Raw genomic sequence first — 16,716 nt, 5'->3', positions numbered from 1 at the left:
GGCTTGGACCCAAGTCCCAACAGGACTCGGGTTCTGACCCACCCCCTAGCAGGATCCTAAGTGCTTGTTGATCTGAGTCAGGCTGATTTGTGTGCAGACAGAAGGGGGGTTGGGCTCAAACCTGAGTCAGAGCCTGGGTTTAATGTGCAATGTAGACACTAAGTACCTCTCCCAAGGCCCCACAGGGAGTCTGTAGCAGAGCAGAAGATTGGACCCAGATTTCTTGACTTCCAGTCCAGGGCCTGAACCACAAGACCACCCTTTCTCTCAAAATCAAGAGAGAGCTAAAACATGGTTCATCAACATGCTTTCTTCTAAACACACAAGCAAGAAAAACCACCCTTTTCCCCCTTTTTTTAATTCCGTGGTCTAGCAGGGACACATGCATCCACTGCACTAGCTATCAGGATACACTAATCACAATCAGACTGTTGCACCACAGAAATCCATGGCTGCGGTCCTTTAGCTCAGAGATGCAAACTGGAGTGGGGGGCAAGGGAGTTGGTGTGGATCCAAGTTTCGTTGATCCAAAGTTTGGGGTAAGGAGGAGTTTTCTGACAGTCCGGGTGTCGGCTCAGCCAGCAGTCACTGAATCTACACGGTTCCATGACTGTTCAAACCTCTGCACAGTTGTGTTATTTAAAAAACAACACAAAAAGCCCTTTATTAAGGGTAGCTAGTTGCAGGAAGAAGGAGCTTGGCAGAGATCAGCTAGGCCAGCAAGCGGGAGCAGAATCCAACCAAAGAGACCCACAATTATATCAGGCACCCCTAACTATTCCCAATCAAATGGCCAAACACAGTGGAAGGATTTCACATGAGTCATGCAGAGCCATAATTACTGCACCTGGTGCGCGCTGGCGACTGACAGGGCTGGGTGCGAAAAGAAAACAGGCTAACCTGCAATGTATTTCCCGCCCCCCCCCCCCGGTGCCAGGCGAGCTATCTTTAGAAAGCCATTTCCAATCAGCAGCAAGCTACGAGGAGTGGGCAGAGAACGCCGAGCCTGTGCTGGCCGGCTTTCTAAACCAGCAGCTTTGTTTCCAGAGCCAAGTGGAGACGGCCGGTTCTGTGACGCGATACAATTAGGATGGGGAGAGAAAGGCTCTTAATATGGGGCGGGGGAAGGGAATGATTTGGTGCAAACATCTCACTGGAGACAAAGGAGTCACAGCCCAAGAGTGCCGGGTATTAAGATTTGAGCCCCGATAAGCACGCACGCAAACAAACTCCCATCCCTGCCAAATGCCGCCTTCTCTCTTGAAAATCTGTCTCTGTCCTTAACGCTTGGGGCGGAGAGGAGAAGCTAGCTGTGTATGGACCACACGGCTGGCCAGCGGAGGAGTGACATGCTCAGGCTAGAGAAGGTGGATCGGGAACTTCTGGTCTCCCTGTCTCGGAGCATCTGGGATCAGTCCATCAAATGAAAAGGTGTCAAATTCAAAAGAGACTGTAAGGCTCTGCGGGGACAGGACTAGAACCCAGGTCTGCAGGAGGGCCCACACTGTCACGCTGCTCCCTGGCAGCCATGTTAGGACAGCATGCATTACCCCACAAACCCTGTGGAGATAAACAGCACAGGAAGTCCCACCTCAGAAGGCTGGACTGACAGCGTCCCTCAAGGCCCCTGATTGGTCCAGGTACCCTATTTAAGGAGGAGTTCCAGGAAGGGTCCATGCAATGAGCTGGGTCCCTGCCAGCAGTAGTGATTGATCTGCAACTTGGCTCACTCTTGGCCTCCCAACCCCAGCTCAGATCCTTGGCTTCTGCCCATGAGCTCCAGTCCCGATCCCTGGCTTCGGTACTTGGCCTCTGGCTTTTACCCAAGAATTTGGTGCTTAAACTCTGACTCTGGTGATGGACGCAGGCCTGGGGCCTTGAACTGTGCCTCCATCCCTGCCCCCTAGAATCACTACAAGGACCCTGAGCCCAGTCCCAAACTCAGGCTACAGCTCTGTGACTCCGACCCCAGTTCTGACCCCCTCCAACCTAGGCCCCTGGACTCTGGCCCCTGACTGCCAGACACAGATACAAGGAAACATTTTTTCACACAAAGTGCGATTAGACTGTGGAACTCACTGCCACAGGATGCTGTTGAGGCCAAACATTTAGCACGATTCAAGGAGGAATTGGACCTTTATATGAAGGACAAGAATATTCCAGATTACCACAGTTAATGCTAACAAATTTTGGAAGTGCTATTAAACCTCATGCTTTGGGGTTTAATCCAATCTCTAATTAGGAATTAGGAGGCAATTTAATGTGTGGGGGTGTGTGGGGAGGGGAAATTATCCTACATCTGCTACTGTGGGGTTCTTACATTGTCCTCTGAAGTTGCTGGTGTTGGCTAGGATACAGGGCTATATGGACCTCCGCTCTGATCTGCTCTGGTAATGCCCTTGTTCCTCATCCCATACAACCAACCATGAACCAGTGTGAAAAGCTAGGGCTGGCCTCAGAAGAATAACAGGAGATTCTGTGCATGGCTTTAAGGGGCACAGTATTATCACCCCCATCCATCTACCTAGCCACCCTGGGCATGTTTACCAGGCTCATCCCAAGAGCACACGTATGGAGCAGAGGCCAGTTGCTGACAGGATTCATCTCCTTAGCTGGCGAGATTAGCCCAGAACTCCTGCAGGGATCTCCACCTCCCATGACAATGTATTGTCTCCCTGTGCACCAAGCCCTAGACAGGTGTTGTGGATCATTAACAAATAGCATTACACCTTTGGAGAAACTCATGCCAGCGCACAGGGACAGCAAAAGACCTACACATCATGTGGGGATGCTTTCCTGGATTGGGGCCTGTTCAAGATAGCATTTAAGTGCATGCTTAACCTTAAACCCACGCTCAAGTCCCATTGAAATCAATAGGATTTAAGTACATGTTTAATATTTAGCATGAGCTAAAGAGCTTTCCTGAATACAGGCTTTATTTCCCACTTGATCCCTATTCTGCAGGGATCAGACTCTTAGACGGCAAGTCCTCTGTGGCAGGGACTGTGTCATTTCTCTCGCCCTACCCTGTCCCCCAGCCACAGGGATCCATCCGTGCTTCATAAAATCAACACTCTAGAATATCAGTAATACCATCCTTGTTGATAGTCAAGGAAGTTTGGGGGTGGGAAGAGGGGGAGGGCACGGGGGAGGTGTAGTTTATAATATAACAACATCTGTTCCCATAAGAGTCTAGATAAGGATCACTGAACCTAGCACTGTCATGCAGCCACCTTTGGGTGTTTTAACAGGACACACAGCTAGACAACACACCAGTCCGGGGCGGGGGGAAAGGGGGAAGAAAAATGCTGCGTCCAACCAAGCCATAGGGGGGCAGAATGGACTCACCAAAGCTGGAATCTGGTCCGAACACCAAGGCCAACGTCCCATCTAAAGGGGGGGTCCAATATTTGATGCTATTGCTGGGCCTTGGCATTTGGGTCATTGTCTTTAAGTGGCACAGCGCCCCCTAGTGCCATATTGGGGCACTACTTGCATAACGACTCGGAGGGGCAAACGGTACAAATGACACTCTCTGCACCACCTGGATTTCCCACGGAGCTCGCCCATCTGTGTGTCGAGCATGGCCAAGCTCGGCTCAGAGCTGCTGCTCTGAACTGGAAGGAACCCCCGGGGCTCAGGCTAGGGGAGCCCCCCCACTTATCACAGCAGCTAAGTCTATGCCAGGTGGGAACAGCCTGGATTCCAGCAGACAGCAGGGAACGTGGAAGAATGACTTGACTGGGTGCCTGTAGACAGGGTTGCCCCAACCCCACCTCCTTAATATGGCTGTGGGAGTGGATACCCCCACAGGCCCCCTCTATGGAGACCCGAGGGCATCACAGCTAAGATGCAGCTTCGTGCCCGCGGTCAGAGGGAGCTGACCCCCATGTGCAGTAAGGTATCTTAACTCCCCGTGGCAGGGCACTTTCCCAGTCCCCCCGTCTCTGCCACACCAGGAGCCAGGGCTGCTCCCCTCCAGGCAAACCCCGTGCCCGTCTCTGCCTCTGCTAGGCTGCCTTGCAGCTGGTGAGGTCCTTTAAACGCCTCTCCCCCTTTACAGACTTGCTTCCTGGTTGTGCTAAAAAGCGATGAGCTCATGTGGCTTTATATAGCTCTTCCATCAACTCCCTCTCCATAGCAACGCGGCCTGGCGCGACAGCTCCTCATGGGCCTGGGACGTCAGGAGCCCGGCAGCGGAGCCCACCCCGCCCCTGGCACTGCCGCAGCGCCACCTTGCCAACAGCCAGGCCCCGTGGGCACAGGGTCAGCGAGGAACCAGACCCAGGGAAGGGAGCTTTCCCGATGCAGCTCCCAAGCCTCAGCCGTGGGGCGGAGAGCCCACATGGAGCCAGCGGCTGGGCACTGCCTGGTACCACAGCGCCTCCCTATGGACAAGTGGCGATAGAGGGTCTCTTTTAAAAAAGAAAAAGGAAGATGCCTGGAACCCAGCTTGGAAATCTGGCCAGGAGGGGCTGGGTTGAGGGGGCGGAGAGTATTTTAAGGTTAGGGACACCAAAAACCAGTAACAAATTTAATTAAAGGCACCACCCAAGGATTGTCAACTCCCACTGGCTTCAACGGCCCCGGGGTGAAATTAACCCCTCCGCCCCCTTGGGGCCCAGGACCCAAAGCAAGCTCTTCTGCAGTACTGAAGCTTGGTGTCATTGGGGAATCTTGGCACTGGTGGGGGCTGGAGGGGGCCTTCTGTTGGCTCTCTGCACTGGGGTGGGCGTCACCCCAGGACTGCTGGCGCCCCACTGCCCCCGTCCCCCAAGGCCCACCCCCAGCCTACAGCTCTCTCCCTCTTTCCCAGATTTTGCCATGGTGCTGTGCTACTCTGTCATCTGGGCATCCTGCGTGGGGCAGGGACCCCATCTGCCTCGGTACCAGGCGTGCCATGCTGTCTGCTCTGGCACTATGCAGATAACAAGGGTGATTGTATTTCTTTCAGAGATTTCCTCGGGTCTAAGGCCAGAAGGGACTGAGCTCCTGGATAACCCAGGTGTCAGATTTCGCCCGATCACGCCTGTGCTGGGCCCTATAACTTGGGTTAGACCCAACCATTCCAGGCCTCGGGGACTGAACTTGTGGGCCACAGAGAGGCCAAGATGCCACCAATGCCCGAGGCCCAGGCAGCGGCAGGGCACTGATTACATGGGATATGCCCAGATGATTCTAGCAACTGATCCGTGCACCTCACTTTAGAGGAAGGTGAAAAACCCCTAAATTCCCAGCCTATCCGATCTGGGGGGAAAATCCTTCCTGACCCTAAAGCTGGCAATCAGTTGGACTCTGAACGTGTGGGCAGAGTCTCTGAGCCACATCACAGCAGTGGTCCACCTTGAAGGGGTTGTTTGCAATTCGCTGTCCGCCTGGAGTCTCCTAATCTTTCAGAGCTTTGATGCCGAGCCTGGTTTTTATGACCTAGCCTGCCTTGCCTTTGATCTTCTAAGCATGGGCTCAGGATAAGGCAAACCGGAGTCAAACCTCCCCCAGCCTCTCCATTGGGAGGGCTCTTCCTAGCGTCACTGCTGGATCACCGGCTAGTGCTTTCTTGCACCAAGAGACCCCATGTGTGGAGTGAATCGAGGGGACAGTGCAGCTTCCCAAGGGGTGAGGAGGAGGGGAGCTGGAGGTGGGACAGAGATTGCTCCCCCTTCAGGGAGCAACTGGGAAGTTTGGGGCTCTGGGGGGCACTGAAAAATATGGAGAAAAATCAATTAAAAAATTAACCTTAAAAACCCTCCTAAGAAACTACTGAAAACAAAAATGAACAGAGAACAAGGAAAATAAATGGAAGAGCCAGTTCCTCCACTGGTTCCTGCACCAGCTTCAAGAGAGCACTGCTGATTTACACCAGCTAAGGATCTGGCCCTAACTATAGAAAGAGGAAGAAAAGTAACTATCTCCAGGCCTCGTCTTTCCACTGGTTCCCAAACCAGTCTGCAAGGCACACGCTGCTGCTCCGTGGAAAACCAGCTGGTCTCCCAACTCTGCCGACTTAACACCAGCTTCCACACTGGAAGAGTGGATGGCAGGATTTTATCTGAAACGTCCTTCCCTCTCTGCATCAAACACATCAGGAGAAGCGCATGGGCTAGTGGTTCTGACTAGGGCTGTTGAGAAAATATTCCATATTCTTTGTGGCGGGAAACAGATCATTTTCCTGTTTTTGTTTAAGAAAAAGAGGTTTTTTTAACAAGTTTTTTTCTGGTGATGATTTTTGCTTAAGTGGGGGTGGGGAGGAAACGTTTTGATGGAGATTTTTTTATCAAAAATAAACGGTTTGGTGGAAAATTTTCTGTCACTTCTGCTCTGCTAGCTCCAGCAGTGGGAATTCTGGATCATCCTACACCTGCCCGGGTCATGGACTCACCGTGTGATCCTGAGGCACATCAAGCTCTCTCAGGTACTTCTATGGCCGCCATCGCCACAGGATCTGAGCACCTCCCAACCTTGAATGGGTTTATCCTCACAACCCCCTGGGAGGCAGGGCAGGGTATTATCCCCATTGTACAGATGGCGGAACTGAGGCACAGCGACACTAAGCACCTTGAACAAGGCCACACAGGAAGACTGTGGCGGAGCAGGGAATTGAACGTAGGGTGCCTGACTCCCCAGTACTGCACCATCTGCAGCTACAATTACCACGTGCCCTTTCCTTTCTGGTATCTATCCAGCCATACCTAAGGCCTAATCTTCAGGGGTGCTGAAAACTGGGAGCTGCATCCAAGAGGAGAGGCCACTTTTGAAAATATAGGCCGTGGCCCGTTTGCTCTTCAGCTTACCCAGCTACAGAATGGGTAGAATGACACTGACCAACTCCTCAGGTATCACATGGGCTGAAAACTTTTCCCAAACTGTCACCGTGGCGCACTGCCTGGAGGGTTACTCCAACTAATGATGATTCTACACATGCATGGAATATGCAACATACTTGGGAATTTTACAGATTTCCCCAGCATGTCCTGGGGTCTCCCACACAAGTTCAGCCTGGGATCTGAGAGTCAAGCTGAGCCCCGTCCGACTCGCGTGTCGCCACTGATATTAAGCAGTCCGCATTTGGCACTCACCTAACCATTCTGTAGGCTATATGTGAGTCAGAAGAGAATCCAGCTCCCTGTCCCAGATCTGCATTGGCTCTGCTGATCTGACTTGGAAGGTGCCGTGGTAACACAGCCATTCTTCTGCCCATACCCACGCTTTTGATTTTCACTTTCCTTTTAAATGGCTTCTATCAGCAAGATCACGGCACATCACTGTCCTGACAGACCGTCCCATAGCGTTGCTACACAGCCTCTTCAAGCAGGATCTACAGTTTTCTGGCCTCCCCTAGGCTAGGCAGGGGGTTGGACTAGATGACCTCCTGAGGTCCCTTCCAACTCTGATATTCTATGAATCTATGAAAAAAGGTTCACAGACTCCCCACTCCTGCTTGGCTCTCTTAAGAGCGTACACGCAGAGCTGGCTGTCAGGAAAACTAGCTTTTTACTTTGAAACTGAACCCGTTTGATATGAACGTTACTGGGGAACAAACACAGAGCACCACAACGCCGTTGCTGTGGCATATAATTGCACTGTAAGGATGTTACATAAATAGAAAGGCATTATAACAAAATTCCGTAGACATTTAGGAACTTCATGGCCATCACTATGCTGTGTACAGCATGGCCATTCCGCCCTTTCCAGCCACAGCAGGGACATAACTCAGATCTTCCTGCTTCAAAAGCAAAAGCCCTTAGCATTTGAGCTACAGGGAAATCTCCATTCGCTGTCAGCAGTATAGGGCCTATGCCACACACACCGCTAAGCAGTTGTGATTCTAGCCAGTAGCGGGGAGTGGTGGCATATTCCCAGCAGACAGTTCATTACAGCATTCTATTCCGATCACTGCTTAGGACTCTTATGATATTGCCAGAACTCGAGATCCCGGTGCTGGAAACAAAAAGGTGGCTCGCGGACACACTGCAGGGAGCGCTCCTGTAATGAACAACCCTGCTTCTCCCAGCTTCGCACACACCCGGTACGAAGCATCTCTGCCCATCGGGATGAAGGAGGGAACAGCGTGATGGTGGCTTACCTGTCAGAAGAGCCTGTCTGAGCTCAGGGTTGCTGAAGGAGCCAGGAGGGGCTCGGTAAAGAGCCTCATTGTCGATGCCTTTGAAACCAAAAGGGAAAAAAGAAATCAGAGTCAAGAATTCCCCCTCCAAAGCACCATGCAAACAAACCACGTTTTAATTCAGATCTGCTCAAAGGGCCCGACGCAGAGATGGGGTCAGCATTAGAGCGACAGGGTCATCTTGTTTTGTGGTCTCTGTTCCACTATCAACAGCCTGCAACCTTAGGTGTGTGTTGAGTTGCGTTGTGTGTGAGAGCGTATGAGTGAACAGTGCCCTCTACTGGATGGAATCAGAACTGCACCACCATGTGTCAGAGTTGGGTGAATAATCAATTTTTCGATGTGCTAGCAATTCCAAAAATACTAATAACCCGCTCCCCCCCCCCCAAAAAAAAATTGTTTTGGGTCGACCCAAAATGATTTTTTTTTTCAAAATGTTCAGCAAATCAAAAAGTCAAAACAAGATTTTGTTTCTGGCCAACCTAAATGTTATGCTTTGACAAAATTAAATTGTTTCATTTTGATTTTTACCATTTTTGACATTTTGGATTGCTTTTAAATAAAATTACAAGGAAATTTTGAAACAGAAAGTCATTTTGAGCTGAAAAATCAAAATGTTAAGTTTTTAAAGTGTCAAAATGGAACATGTTCGGGTTTTTTTATTTGTTATAGTTTTTTATTTTTACTGAAAGAATTTTGCAAAATTGACTCACATTTGCCTAATATTCCAATGTAGCTGAATCTGTGGTTCTGTGCAAAAACAATTTCTCCGAGCTCTAATCATAAGCCTCACACAGCTACCTATAGTAGTGTGGAGGCATACACAGGGCCGTTTCTATGACCCAAGCTAATGCCTATTATAGGGCTGGCCAGTTCAGATGTGTTATGTGCCTACGAGTGTCTCTCTTCCTGTTATGAAAGTTAGATCTAGAGCTGGATAAAAAATGGGAAAGATTTTTTGTGTGCGTGCAAAATATATGAAAAGCTAAAAGCACTTTTCCTTTTTGCTTATTCAAAAATTTTCACACACATAAAAAGTTACTTAAGACTTTCAGGTTTGGGGGCTTTCCCCCTTTTCTTTTCTTTTCTTTTCTTTTCTTTTCCCAATGCCTTCTTTTTTTCATTTTACCAGAGGAAAAAAGGGAAAGTCAAAATCTGAACATTTGTTGTTTTCAGATTTAATTAAAAAATGCAGAAAAATACAAAAACCCTCCTATTGGGTCCAAAATGTTCATTTTTGGAAAAAAATGGCCCTTTTGATTTAAAAAATTAATTACAAATATTCAGAATGACTAATTATATCCATGTTAAGGGGCTAATCCATCCATCTCTAGCTCTCCGACCTCATCCAAGCTCCCTTTTGACAGAACAATTGGGACTTCGCTAGAGTTGGTCTGAAAATGGGGTTTTACCCACAGAAAATGGTGATGGGGGAAAAAATGCATTTGTCAACATTTTTCAAAGAAACGTTCAATTTTTCAGTCAGAAAAAAAATCAAAAACTAAAATATTTTGATGTGGAAACCCTGCTGCCGTGCCTCCGGGGAGTAACAGTTTGGGTGACTCCTACTCCCATTCTCCTCGATTGACTGGGCTCCCTGATTGGACTACCTCTCCCATGATGCACCACTGTTTCTCCTCATGGTGAAAGCAGGTGGTAGCATCATGGGAGACACTGGCCCTGGTGTATTATGGGGGATGTAGTCCAGCTGGGTATCCCAACCCAGGGAGGAGAATGGAAACTCACTGAACTACAACTCCCATAAGGCACTGGGGGCAAGATATCTGAATCAAAATATTTCAGTTACTTTTCACGAAAACTGTCATTTAGCCCAAAAAAAAAAAACCCCAGTGTCCATTGAACAACAATTTTGATGGAACATTTTCCACCAGTCCTAGACTTTTCCGAGAAGGGGGATGGATGTTCAGAGAGACTCCGCATTCCCTTTATGCGCACTCCCTGCTGTAACGAGTGTCCACAGGCCCCTCTCTTCCCCAGCCAGATAGAAGTAAAGCCCCCTGCAATGCTATGAGCTGCACAGCTTGCCAGAGTCCTAACGGCGTCTGAGCCTGACATTGCTGGTTTCATGCGCAATTATTCTCTCAGCTCCGCTATTATGGCTCAATGTGTAACATGCAGCTTCAGAGGAGACCAAAGGAGAGCTGCAAAGGGTGCTGACGTTCCCTGGGTGCAGAGACTGAGCCTCATGTTCTTACCCTCCACCATCAATGTGGGTTGTCAACAGCCATGTCCCCGCTTGGGGATGAACCCTAATTCAGCAGTCAGTGACAGCCATGCTCTGAACCAGCTGAGCCCAGTGCTAAACTCCCCCCGGCCCCTGCAAACTGTCTGCATGTGGGGCTTGCTCTGGTTGCTGGACCAACAACTGCCAAGCGCCAGGCAGAACAAGGCCGTGGTTGAACCATGACAGCAAACGACTTGTGCTCATCAACAGACATTAAGTACCAGAATCACCCCCAACAACTGATGCCTAGCATGGCTGGGGCAAATATGGCAGCCCCCATCTCGAGTGATGATAGGGAGTGAACTGGAGATTTGAGCTGAATCGGCAAGCCGGCAAGCCTGTGCAGACCCATCTCTGCTGTGGATCGGACACAGAGGGGTGGACCCTAGCCTCCAGGTAGTACAGGTTTCCCTGTCCGGAGCAGACAGGTTTTTGTTGGTTTCACTTTAGATAATGCTACCCCACAGGTAATCCAGCCTCGAGATTCCATAGCATGGCTTGTGCAGGTGGTTGTTGCATATTTCAGAATGGTGCTAGGGACGGTTGCAGTCTGTGTCACTGTCAGGCTGTAGCCTCGTTTAAAAGGTTTCAACCACGTGGAGTGAAATCCTGCTCTCACTCCGGCATAGATCTGGAATAGCTCCATTGAAGTCAGTGGAAGCGCAATGGGTAAATCTCGATTTTGGTCCCCGGGGTGGATGGGGCCCGTTTCTGACGGTCCGTCATGCCGCGTCAGCAGGGAAGGAGTGTGCACATGACACAGGGAACATGCATGCCCAATGCACAAATTTGTCCCGGCTGGAAGAAATGTGAGGAGGTGCCCAAGGGAACATACCCCTGACGTACCTTGGTTTTCCAAAGCTTCAATGAGTCTCATTACAACCAGAGGCGCTTGCTCAGGGAGTCTTAACTCTGCAACCTCGGCCTGCCCAGCGGGTCCTGTTAGAGAGACAGATGAGAGACAAATAAAGATGATTTAGCAGAGTGGATCTCAGTGCTTGTCAACAAGGCAATTTGGCTGGACGGCAGCTGTGGTGCAGTTAAATAGCATATTCATCTCTCTGATGGGCCAGTGCCTGGAAAATAGGGGGTGATAATGAGCCAAGCATGTAATTTGCAAAGAATCATGTATTAGATGGATTGCTCCTCTTTCCCACTTTGCTAATTGCACGCAAACAAACAACAGATTGTCTCGGATTCCTCATTTGAAGCCATTCTCCAGGGACTTGCTCCCGTTAATTCCGGGGTCGTTATGCAAACATGCCAGCTGCTGTGGTCGGGCGTGCGGGTCACGTGGTCTCTGTCTGTTTCACAATTGGACGGCCCTAACTCGCGGGATCAGGTTTCCAGCGGGACTGCTGCTGCTGGGGAATTTGAAATTTGCAGCTCCCAAGCATCTCCTGAGAGTCCCATTGTAACCACAGGAGAGGACACATTCGCAGCATGCGGCGAGCGAACACAGGCTCTGGCTACACGACAGAGACCATGTCAGCATAGCTCTGCATGGCTCCACCATAACCACAGCGTATGCCGACGGTTTTCCTGACAGAGGGAAAACGCCACCTCCCCGAACAACATCAGCTCCGCCGACAGAAGCTCTCTTCTGTTGGCGCAGCTGTGTCTACGCCGGGATTTTGTCGCTTGGGGTGTGGTTTTTTCACACCCCTGACGGACACAGCCATGCTGGGATCTGTTTTAAGGGCAGCCCAAGCCACAACCAACACAAATTCCTTTGAATTCCCTAGCCTCTGTTTGCCAGAAGCTAGGAATGAGCGACAGGGGATGGATCACTTGGTGATTACCTGTCTGTTCATTCCCTCTGGAGCACCTGGCCTTGGCCACTGTTGGAAGACAGGACACTGGGCTAGATGGACCTTGGGTCTGACCCAGTGTGGCCGTTCTTATGTTCTAACAAATGTTAATGAGCGATTTTCCCCAGCAGCCACCCAAGTGCTAGCAGTAACTTTGGTTCCCCATTCAGGTAAGGACTCTTCCCCACTTGCTCCAATTGTCCTTTGAGCAGCCAGGATTACTGCTGTTTTGATGGTGCATGATGGGCCCTGAATATTAACGTATTATTTCCACTGCCCTCCCCCACAGCAATTTCAAAATCGGAATTCAACTGGAATAGGCCAGCACCAGGGCACCTCCGCCTCCATTCATGGGGACCAGAAGAACTGCCCCCCTCACGCACTATACTTACACCGATGCCACTTTCCCGCCAGCCATGCTGGAGCTGTGGCATTGCTGATGTTCCTCAACGCCACCGGGCCTGCAGGCTAGTTCTAGATTTGCCTCGGGGTTCGTTTATTTATATTTGTTACGGGGGGGGGGGGAGCCTCTCGCCCTAAAATCTGCATGATGCCTGCACCTGGCCATTGGGTGCACTGCGTAGGCCCCTGGTTTGTCGCTCTACTTTGCTTGCGAGCTCCTTTTTACAGGAAACATGTCTTCTTCTAGACTTTCTGCCAAGTGCACCCCCGACGCCCAATACAGGAAGGAAGAACCATGGCCCAGGTCCTCAGCTGGAATGATGCCGCTAAGCTGCATCGACTCAGCGAGAGCCGTATTATTCCTTGTGACCAAACCATCTGTTGTGCCAATGTGTCGTTATGGTTTGCAATGACACACCAGTTAATAATGAGCAAGGCAGGGCTGTCAGGGTAGTTCTGAGGATTCGGTTGGTGGCGTTCTTCTCCCTGAATGAATCCCCCGATGTGGTGTTTGGGAGTGTCACGCTGCCAGGCGTTTCACTTTCCAGGCAGGATGTGTAAATAAGCTTCTCTAAGTACTCTCCACACTAAAGACCCCTTGACACATCTCCAGAGAGCCAGGGGTTTTAGCCCAACGGGGTTCCTTTGTTCCGCCTCTCCACGATCCTCCACCATGGCTATGTAATCAGCTACACGGAAGAGTCTTCTTCCCCTCCTATATTTATATAGTTTTTCCATTTACAAAGCACAACCCCAAAGCTCTAGGCACCATGCCAGCAATTGCACTGACAATCAGTTCACTACCACCTAGCAGTGTGACAGAAGAGGCTGTAAATGGACCAACAAACTCCACTGCATACCAACCAAACCCCCATCATATTGAGCCCTATAGTATCACAGGATCTGCCAATCCGCCCCTCACTCCCCCGCCCCCCGATCTATCGGTCTCAGAGATTCACACATTTCAAAGTCAGTAGGGAGCACTAGGATCATCCAATCCAACCCCCTGCTTAATATAGGCCGTGGGGGGGGAGGGATTGTTCTCTGAGATTTACACACACACACCCACACACACACACATACATTTTCAGAAGAGCTCAGCTTCCAGTTCGGCTGCCCGGATTTTTACCTTTTGTCATTTAATTTTCTTTTAAAATCTGGCCACAGTAATTTCTACTGGACCTTTATTTTAAAAGACATTCTGGTTTCCATGCACATGCAAGAAAGCCCAGCACGAACAAGGCAGGAACTTGCATCGTGGGAACACCTCAGCCCCCCGCTATTTCGTTTTCTCCCCCTGTCGGTTGAGGATTTCTTTTCTCATGCCTTATCAGAGTTGTGGCACTCGGATGAACTCTGGTGATGAGGGCCACAGACACAGACAGCTGGGTCGATAGATGCATGGAGTATATGGCGGCGAATGCAGTGATCAACAGGGGGTGTGCACATGACAAAGGCAGACGAGGCCAAAATTCCCTTCATGGAAGAATTGAAAAGCACCACCCAAAAAGCACAGGTTTGGCAGTTTTGCTCTGGCAGGCCCTTCCGCAGAGGTGGGCTCTAAGGCCCTGGGCTTCCACTGCCTCCCTTCCGATTTATTGTGACAAGCAGCAGGATGTGAAACTACCCAAGCTGTCAGAGGGGATGAGCTTAGATTTTCACGGGCTCTTCGGCTAACCCTTTGGGGGAAGCAGCGCAGTGAGGCTGAGAGCGCTTCCGGCCCATTTCTTTCTTTTACATGTCCAAAGGACGCGTGGCCAGGGGAGCGGTCTCAAGCAGCCAGCCAGGGTCTGAACGGGGACCCAGCAGCATTGTGTGACGGCTCTCTACTGGCTTTGGAGTGGGGTGGGGTGGGGTGGGCGGGATCTCCTTGGCCATGACAGCTTTCTAAGCACCCACCTCCCATTGCTGTTTCAGCTGCATACTCACCAGATTTACTAGCTTGTCCTGATCACACAGGATGGACAGCCGGTAGCTTCCACACAGTGATACATAGAGCGATATCCTCTACTTGGGCGGTAGGTATATGCTGCACTGCCCTCTACCGGATGGCATCAGAACAGCTCACCTGTGTGCCATTGGCCCTGTACCGCTCACAGCGATCCTCCTGTAGCTTAAGAGGCCCATGGATGCGCAGCAGGAGAACTTGAGTTTAGAGAGACGATTACTTAGTTGCAAGCAGAGCTGATATTTCGCGGCTATGACGACACTCTGCACCTCCGTGCATTTGATCCTCTGCGTCAGTGAGCCGGGCAGGCAGTGCGGTGCACTGATCAGCGCAGGGGGCTGGTACTCGCTTCTCTAGCTGCGCCACTGACTCATTGGCTGCTGAGGGGCCAGTCCCTTAACCCTGCTCTGACACGTGTCAACTGCCCGGCGCCCGGCTCCTTGCTGTGCAGTCAAACCCTTGGAAACCCTCCGGTCACAAGGGGCTGGGTGAGTGCGGGGAATCGGGCAGCATTGTCCGACTTAAGAGCCACAGACTCAGGCTTGTCATTCGTGTCCCTCAGTTATATTGTGGGGAAACCATCCGCATTCAATGCCCATGGCGAAATGCCCCTGGCTGCGCCCTCGAGGGTGCCCTGGTGCAGGGGGCATCCCAGCTCAGCCACGCATGCGAACCCTGCAGAGGGAAATGGAAGGAAAGAGCGGGAACAGGCAGCATAGAGGCCGTGGCAACCCTCTGCCCACCCAGCCATCCGAGTGCTGGAAACCAAAGTCGGCGGGGCCCTGCCTGGGACAGGGCTTCAGAGGACAGAACAAGCAGGAAGAAGGGGGCTGTGGGTTAAGTGCTGGGCTGGGACTCAGGAGATCCGGATTCAATTCCTTGCTCTGCTCCGGATACCCTGGGCAAGTCACTTCTCAGATTCCCTTTTGCAGGGGACTCAGTGTTTCCAAGCCCGCCCGTGAACATTCACACTGCATTGTAAGCCTGGGTTTACAGCTACAGGACCCAGCTCTCCCAGCCGTGCCAATGCATCCACATTGCACTACGCAGACCTTCTGACTCAGGTCTGCAGCTTGAGCTGCGTCCACACTGCAAAATGACATGGCTTGGACTAGAGTCGCAGCTGGACTCGGGTTCCGCTCCACCCCCGTTGCGAGGTTCTAGGGCCCAGGTCCTGAGAGCTTGCTGACCCGATTTAGGCTGATTTGTGTGTGGACGGACGCAGGGGGGTGGGTGGGGGACACGGTGTGGGCTCAAACCTGAGTCAAAGCTTAGGCTTAGTGTGCAGTGTAGACATAGGGACGGGGCTAGCAAACCTGGGAGCTAAGTTCAAGCAAGTTAACCATCACTGGATGATTATCTGTTCTCTTCATTCCCTCTGGGGCATCTGGCATTGGCCACTGTCGGAAGACAGGAGACTGGGATAGATGGGCCTTTGGTCTGACCCAGTCTGGCCGTTCTGATGTTCTTCTGGGGTTGAGATGCCGGGCCAGATGCTCTGCCGGGGCCACTCCATTGAGAATTCCGGTCCAAAGGAAAGGTGTCCCCCCCCTTTCCCAATCCGATTGGCCACTCGCAACAACCCAAGCCCCCCCCCCCCCACCACAACGAACCCACGAGACCGGGGAAAAGAAGAGAGAGATCCCTGGGGCTGGGCCAGGGACAGCCCAGCATGGGCACGGCTCAGCTACGGGCTGCTGAGAGTAGATGCTATGCCAAGATGGTGCAGATTGTACAGAAACCTGTAGCACAGAGCTCAGTCCATAGACAGCTGCAGTGCGTGTGGTTTATTTACTGAAGGGAACACTAAGTGGATAGCACAGACACCCCTTTACATTTTCCTTCGCAGCCAGTTAATAGCTCGGCCAGAAATAACAAAATCAGTGCTGGGTCCCGCCACTTCCTAACCAGACGGGGGAGTGAGTCCGTCTCTTCTGTTTCTTTCAGCGCTGTCTGTCGTGCCCACAAAGACTCCATCCCCCTCCCCTGGGAGGAGCCAGCCATCTTCTTCGGTGCTGGACTGGGTGTCCTGGAGAGAGCAGGCTGCTCTGGATTGGAAATGCACCTCCTAGTTTGCCTGGTAAAGACCGGACTGTGGGAAGAGGCCAGAATCGTCGCTGGATTCAAAAGGCTCATAGGGATGGTGTGAAAGGTGCAGCTGGACACACGAGTGTAAGCTTTGGAGAGA

The 16,716-nt window shown here is 51.2% G+C and overlaps 1 protein-coding gene across 1 annotated transcript in view; it reads right to left on the bottom strand.

Annotated features, from left to right (window-relative positions):
- PIK3R3 (phosphoinositide-3-kinase regulatory subunit 3) overlaps positions 1 to 16,716 on the bottom strand; it is a 353,625-nt gene that overhangs the window by 253,418 nt on the left and 83,491 nt on the right. Inside the window, exons 3-4 of the mRNA XM_074961824.1 lie at positions 11,214 to 11,306; positions 8,084 to 8,161 (exon numbers count right to left, since the gene is read on the bottom strand). Of these exons, the coding sequence (XP_074817925.1) occupies positions 8,084 to 8,161; positions 11,214 to 11,306 (171 nt within the window). The remainder of the gene's footprint in view (positions 1 to 8,083; positions 8,162 to 11,213; positions 11,307 to 16,716) is intronic.

This window comes from Natator depressus, chromosome 8, assembly GCF_965152275.1.
Source record: "Natator depressus isolate rNatDep1 chromosome 8, rNatDep2.hap1, whole genome shotgun sequence".
Lineage (NCBI taxonomy): Eukaryota > Metazoa > Chordata > Testudines > Cheloniidae > Natator > Natator depressus.
Note: the sequence above shows the minus strand (reverse complement) of the source record. Positions and strands in the feature narration are given on the sequence as shown.